At 30.0% G+C, this 7,066-nt stretch overlaps 1 protein-coding gene across 1 annotated transcript; it reads right to left on the reverse strand.

The window, feature by feature from the left end:
• Positions 1–1,668: 1,668 nt before the first annotated feature.
• LOC108469348 (EG45-like domain containing protein) lies at positions 1,669–3,420 on the reverse strand. Its single transcript, XM_053018184.1, has 3 exons — positions 3,227–3,420; positions 2,804–3,081; positions 1,669–1,859 (listed from the first exon to the last, which is right to left on the reverse strand). Exons 1-3 carry the CDS (start codon positions 3,300–3,302, stop codon positions 1,854–1,856), a joined length of 360 nt encoding a protein of 119 aa, XP_052874144.1. The 5' UTR covers positions 3,303–3,420; the 3' UTR covers positions 1,669–1,853.
• Between the last annotated feature and the right edge of the window lie 3,646 nt (positions 3,421–7,066).

Here is a 7,066-nt window from a genome sequence, read left to right on the forward strand (position 1 = left end):
CGCTGAAAATGTTGACTTGGTCTTCCCAACATTGCCACGGCATCCGTGCTGGCAAACTGTCTGCACTTTGCCCTGAAAAAACTTCACTTATTTATTTCCTCGTTCCAAAACCTATTCCTACCACACCAACACACAAAAGAACTCCACCGCAGGTAATTAAAAGCACCTAATTCCAACGTAGTCCAAGTCCTAATATAATATTTAAAATACTAACTAAAATGTTCTAAAATGCAATAAAATATACATAAGTTCAAGAAATTAGCTAGGTCTAAAGGCATGAAATATAACTCTTTTCAAGAGTTATCAAGGATACGGTGTCTTGACAAACAATTCTCTTTGAAAGACTTGAGAGAACTTATCTACTTTTTTAATCTTGAAGTAACTCAGAATGGTGATTGTGTGCATGTGTCTCAAAAGAAATATGCTCGAAAACTATTGGAACGAGCTGAAATGGCCAACGCCAAGCTTGTCATCACACCCATGGTAAGTTCTCCCACCTTAACATCTTTTCCTCTTGTTGATGGTACCAAGTATCGAAAAGTTGTTGGAGGTTTGCAATATTTGTGCCTAATAAGACCTGATATAGCCTTTTTTGTCAACAAGGTTAGTCAATACATGCACATGCCTCATAATGTTCATTGGAGTGCTGACAAATGGATTTTGAGATGCCTCTGTGGTACAATTGGTCATAGGCTAGTGTTTCATCCTTCGACAGTCTTGTTAATGGGATTTTTTTTATGCTGATTGGGCTAGCTCACTTGAGGGTCATAGATCAGCTTCTGGCTTTTGTGCGTATCTTGGTAACAATTTGATTGGTTGTTCATCCAAGAAATAGAGAGTGGTGTCTCGGTCTACATCAAAAGCTAAGTACAAGAGTTTGGCAAATGCAACATCTGAACTTACATGGTTTCACTCCTTGCTTGATGAAGTAGGAGTGACTCTTAATGGAATTCCAGTTATCTGGTGTGATAATTCCAACACAATTTCATTGGCAATAAAACCTATGTTGCATGCTTGTGTCAAGCATGTACCTGGAAATGATCAAGTGGTTGATGTTCTTACCAAGCCATTAACCATAGGAGTTTTCGCTCAGTTTCACGATAGGTTGAATGTGGTTGCATTTGAAGTTTTTTAGCGAGGAAATGCAAGGAGAATATTAGAGGAAGTAACTGGTGGAAGTTGAGCAAAGTTGTTAAGCGAATTATTGTGATAAGTTATGAGTAGTTATCCATTCTGTTGAGAATTCGTTGTTGGCTTGTGAGTTAATTTAGAGTCGATATTCAACCAATTATTGAAAAATTGAAAAATAAATTTAATTCATTATACACTTAAAAAGATGTAACTAAAAGAGTTAGTTTACTTAATTACTCGATGTTAGTTAATTTAAGATCTCTATTCTATTGAACTAAAAAAAAAGGGTATTCAATACAATATAAACTTTTTGTTTTTTTGTTTTTAATTCTTACTTAACTAATGAGAGTGAAAAAAAACTGTTGGATTTATTTAAAATGATTGTAACAAATATAAGTTTCATAATTAACAAATATATAATATATAATAACAATTTTAAAATAAAATTTGAATATATCGATTAATTAAATATTAATTTAACTTTAAATTGAATTTAATAATAAATAAATAAAAAGTAAGAAATCTAGTACAAGCGGATGACAAATACTAGTATAATATAATATAAACTTCCTGTACATCACCGGGTACAAAGTTTTATTGGAGAAAAAGAAACATGAGCAAATAAAAGGAAACCTTACAAGAGGATGTAAAATATCCTATTTCAAAACTATTCGATTAACATCACTTGCCCTTAGAAAGCCTTTCGAGTAGAAGCATCAAACTCAAACCTGTGTATATAAGAAATGGAAAACGTGAAAATGGTATTAGGGTTATTAATAAAGATTTTATAGTTTGGATTGAGAATTTTATTCATTTTATTTAATTTTAATTTTAGTTTTATTTTTAAGATTGTTGATACATGGTATCAACAAAAGTAGAGGAGAAGGAGTGGAATTGAAGAAAACTAGTTCACCCATTCTAAGGCCAAGAGCTAGAAAAATAAAGGGACTCAAGTAGAAAAGACCAAAAGCTTAGTGTGTTAAGGTTTTGTGAGTGGAGAGGAGTCCTCCTACTATGTTGCAGCTCGGGATATTTATAGGAGAGTGGTGGTTCCCACTTGAGGAGAGCGTATTAGTTAAAAGTAGATGGCTTAATAGAGGGTTCAATTGGATGGTTAAGGATGGACAGTCCCTCTCGTAAGGGTATGAGGCATACAAATAGTCTGTCACTAAATCACTATTTAGACGGTACAAGACGGAGGGTCACTTGTGGGTGCCTCTTTGTTTGTTTCTCATATTGCCACTTGTCCCAATCAAAGTAGAGGTATAACAAAGATAGTGAAAGGGTTACTTTGAGTTGACTCAGAGATAAATAAAATAAATAAATATTTTGGTTCTCTCATCTCATCATTTCAATTCTAATGCATAAAAATTAATCCTTTTAAATTTAAATGATGAGATGAGATGTGCATGTTACTCAAAAAAAAACAATCATCTACAAATGTTTTATTGTTTTCCATTCATTTTTCACTTCTACCAAACAATGGATAAAAAGGAAAAGTAATTTTCTTTCTATTTTTCCATCTCTCTAACTAAGCACACTTATGAAAAGAAAATTTATGTTTTTCATCCTTTCAATTTTCTTTCCACTCTGCCAAGTAAAACCTTAAAGTTGGCGAGCACCATATGCATAAACTTGTACAACAAGTAAAGAGGAGAAGGGGTATTGCTTACTCATTAAATTCAACTTGGATTATACCGGCGTCAGGATCAGCAATGGTAGAGAAAGCATGTTTAGAAAGGTTAATAATCCCTTGGCATCCAGCTTTACAGTAGTCAACAACTTTAACCACCGCAGTGTCACCATTCTTGCAAGGATGTGGTGCTTCATTCGCTCCTCCTATGCATTTAACCCTGTAACTCTTTCCACATGCTCTTCCATTGTTCCACAACGTATCACTAACTCCCGCCACCATATTTCCATAGCTTTGTGTACCATAGCACGCCGAGGCTGTTTAATAAGTCATTTAAAAAATTCACTTGCTTAGTGATTGTTATTCTATCAAACATATTCAATGAGTAGCTGATGGATGATCATGTCTAAAAAATAATGTTTAAGTGAAAAATAGAAGATATATTGAATAACTTATACTCACGAGTATAAGGAGGTTCAAAGAAAACAGCCTTCCCTGATCGGCATGCACAATGGAAGTAAGACACAAGATCATGCATACTGATAGGAAACTTTCATCTCAATCCCAATATATCTTCCACCCATCAGTTTAAATCTTATTAATTATAATTTCTTGGAGTTACAAACACCTCGCCTTTTGTAAGTGCGCAAAACATTACCATCTTAAAAGAATTTCAACTAATTATGTAAAAAATCATGGAGATTTTTATACAAAAGTTAAGATTATATTTTACTTATTTTATTAAAAAATAGGTAAATTAGTTTTTATATGTTAGATCAAAAGAAAATTAGTCATTTTGTTAAGAAATTTCATCCACTTTTACTATTAAAACTAGTCTATGTATGTTAACATGATATACATGTGACACGCCACGTATAATTGTTTAGTTATTTCGTCAACCACACTAATTTTTAACCGCACAAATTGATAAAATTTTTAACAAAATAACAAATTTACTCTTTCTATAAATATATAGGATTAATTTATTTATTTTTAAATAGAAATTTAAATGCAATCTAACCTCTCATACGAATACCTTCATAATACTTTTATCCTAAAAAAAAAAAAAAAAACTATTCATAGTCCCCTTTGGTCAAGAGTCATCGACACTTTAGTCTATCCTTGGATCTAAATTTCTTGCTTTTCGTACACGGTTAGGCTTCCCACGAAATTTCCACCTCATTTCCCTTTAGACTTGGAAAATGATGTTTTCATGGTGTTGTAATTTCTCCACAGCTTATTTATTTTCAACATGGGATAATAACCTCTAAATTATTATACTAAAATGTACTTCTATTTAATTTTCTGCATTTTTTACTTTTTAATCCTTTTATTTTATTTTATTTTATTTTATTTATTATTTGATTGTTTTATAATTTAGTTCTAACTTGATTAATTGTTCTTGGAGTATTGTTTATGTCGTCTATTATGGTTCATGCGAATAAGGATGCTCTATCTTGTCTCATATTCAAACTTTTGGTATCAAGTGCTAAAATATAAATGATTGTTCTTTAATCACGGTTTCGATGGCCATATAATATAAGTTTAATATATAATTCCAAACTCAAACTTAATAATTTTTCTTAATTCATACATGTGAATTTTTTTATCGATACAATATTTAAACTTGACAAAAATTACATATATTAATCTAATAACTTAACACCATTACTTTTTTTGAGGTGCCATATTGAGCTAATAATTAGAGGTGTGCATGGGCTGGGTTACCTGCCCACCAAGTCTCCGCCTTAAAAATGAGAGGGTTCGGGTAAAAATATAAGCCCGAAATATGAGTTTGGGAAAAAAACGAGGACTGTTTAGAAAACGGGCCGGGCTCGGGAAAAACTTTTTTAGCTGGGCCCGGCCAATTATATACTAAATATATATATTTTTATTTTAATCATATTTACATTTTATTTTTAATTTTAATATAATCACTTTTATTATATTTTCAATTTATGTATTGTTTTAAGAATTGTTTTAATATAATTTTTATTTGTTTTCTTATTTTAATATTTATTTTAAATGTATTTGATGATTTATTATATTTTAAAATTTTTATTTAATGAAATAAGTTAAAAAAATTTAATATGGGCCAGCTAGGCGGGTTGGATTCGGACTTAGCAATTTTATTTGGGCGGACTTGGACAAATTTTTATACCCATATTCGAGCAGTGAGCCCAGGCCTAGAAAATGGGCTTAAAATTTTGTCTAGGTCAGGCTCGGCCCATGCATACCTCTACTAATAAGTAATCAATATGTAGTTTTTTTTATATATATTTCAATTTCAAATGTGACAATTTTTATCTTTCTATTTCTTAATTATTGAATATGTTTATTATATTCACTTAATTGTTTTATATAACTTATTTTTACTCATCATAAAAAAATTATTTAACCCAAAACTTTTTTCAATTTTTTTTAAATTCAATCCTAAATGAAAGCTCTATTTAAAAAAAGAATTTCTCAAATGATTTGAATCATTGAAGAAGGATAACTCTTTTAATCAACAATTATTGGATGTAATAAAAAGACACATTGCATTCTCAATTAGATAATAAAATTTAAATTTTAAATATGATATTTATAAAAATAGCTAAAAAACAATTTCTTTGGTAAGTTCCATGTTTTATTCACTTTATTTTTGTTATTCTGTAAAGTTGATATTTTTATGAAAAGATATTTATTTTCTTATGAAATGAATGGAAAAAATGAGTTTTGTGAAATTAATCTATGAGTTTTTATAAAAAAAATTGATGGAGGTTTGAATTTAATTTTGTATGAGATGATTTGGAGCTTTGATTAAAAAAAAAAGTTAATGGCAGAACAAGCCACCTATATTTAAGGGTTTCTTTTAATATGATACTTGTAGTTTTAAATTGTCCAATTTAATAGCTTAAGTTTAATTTCGTTAACCAATTTTATCTATAATACTAACGCGGTTAACTTTTTGGTGACATGCCCTTTTAACAAATAAAATGATTACATGTGGCACTTTTGTCACGTGATCATCCTTTTTCGCGATCATTTTAGGGACTAAAAAATAATTTATCCAATCTTCATATTACCCTCGATTTTTTATCTCCATAGACAAACCCCTGCTCATCTTCTTCAAACAATTCGTCAAATTAATAACAAAAAAACCCATCATCTTTATCTAATTTCATCCAGAAAAATATAAACCAAAATTTTAACCAAGTTCCACTTTTTAATAATCTCAAATTTCATCTTCTTTCTTCATCTCAAACCTTAAAATTTAATCCAAAAATTGAAAAAATAAAAACTAAAATTTTAGGTTTCCAATACCCCAGAAACCTATTTTCTTTGTGAAGCATTTGAAGGAGTAGATCTGAGGAAGAAACCTTTTATGCATTTTATTCCTTTAATTTATTGCTCCTTCCAAATATTCCTCTCTCAAAACCACATCAACCATGGCAGAGCAACTTGAAGGGTCTTTGGCACCGCCTCTTCACCCTAAATTTTTAAAATTTCTTTTAGGTGCCTTGAACTTTGAATTTTTATTTTAATATTATAATTAGTATTTAAAAGGGATAAATTTATTTTCACCTTCCAAAATTTTTCAAAAAATTTAATTTTGATACTTTTTAAGATTTATAATTTTTAATATAAATTTAGTAATATTTTTAATTTAATTTGATAAACTAATATGTATTCTAAATATTAATTTAGTAAAATAAAATTTAATAATTTTAATATCTAAGTATAAATAATTAGGTAAAAATAAACTTAAATAATTATTTGTGGGTGATAGATTTCAGTTACTAGTTTGGGGTGGTGAGGATGGCCAAAGAGGGTGGTGAGGGATGGCTAAAGATCAATGATTGCTTGGGGTAAGTAATGATTTGGTGAGCTAAAATCAATGATGATGAATGGTGGAGTTTGGGTGACCGAAGAAAACCACCAGACAACGGCAAGACAATAGCGATCGCAGAAATGGTGTAGAATCAACAATGATGGTGAAATTAGAAAAATGGGAAATAAAGAAGAAGAGATTTTGAGAAATTTTGGGGTTTGTTTTTTAAATTTCTGAATTTTAAATTTTAAATTTAATTTTGGAAAAAAAAAGATATGAAACCTATTCATTTTTCAATTCCTCTTGATCCTTCAATTATGTATTATGTTCCCTATGTTGTGATATTGAACTTCTCGTGTTGCAACACAACAACCAACTTTGAGTTCCTAAGCCTTTGTATGGTATCCTACACACTCACTAAGTATGTTATCTCACCCTTTGGTCTCATTCGACCCGTAAGGTCATAAAAAGACTCAAAATACATTTTT

The sequence above is a fragment of the Gossypium arboreum genome, chromosome 8, assembly GCF_025698485.1.
Source record: "Gossypium arboreum isolate Shixiya-1 chromosome 8, ASM2569848v2, whole genome shotgun sequence".
Taxonomy (NCBI): Eukaryota; Viridiplantae; Streptophyta; class Magnoliopsida; order Malvales; family Malvaceae; genus Gossypium; species Gossypium arboreum.

Coding starts and splice junctions, on each gene's coding strand:
- LOC108469348 (XM_053018184.1), bottom strand. CDS start 3,302: ATGCATGATCTTGTGTCTTACTTCCATTGTGCATGCCGATCAGGGAAG. Junction 3,082..3,226: donor CTTTGAACCTCCTTATACTC/GTGAGTATAAGT, acceptor CTTATTAAACAG/CCTCGGCGTGCTATGGTACA.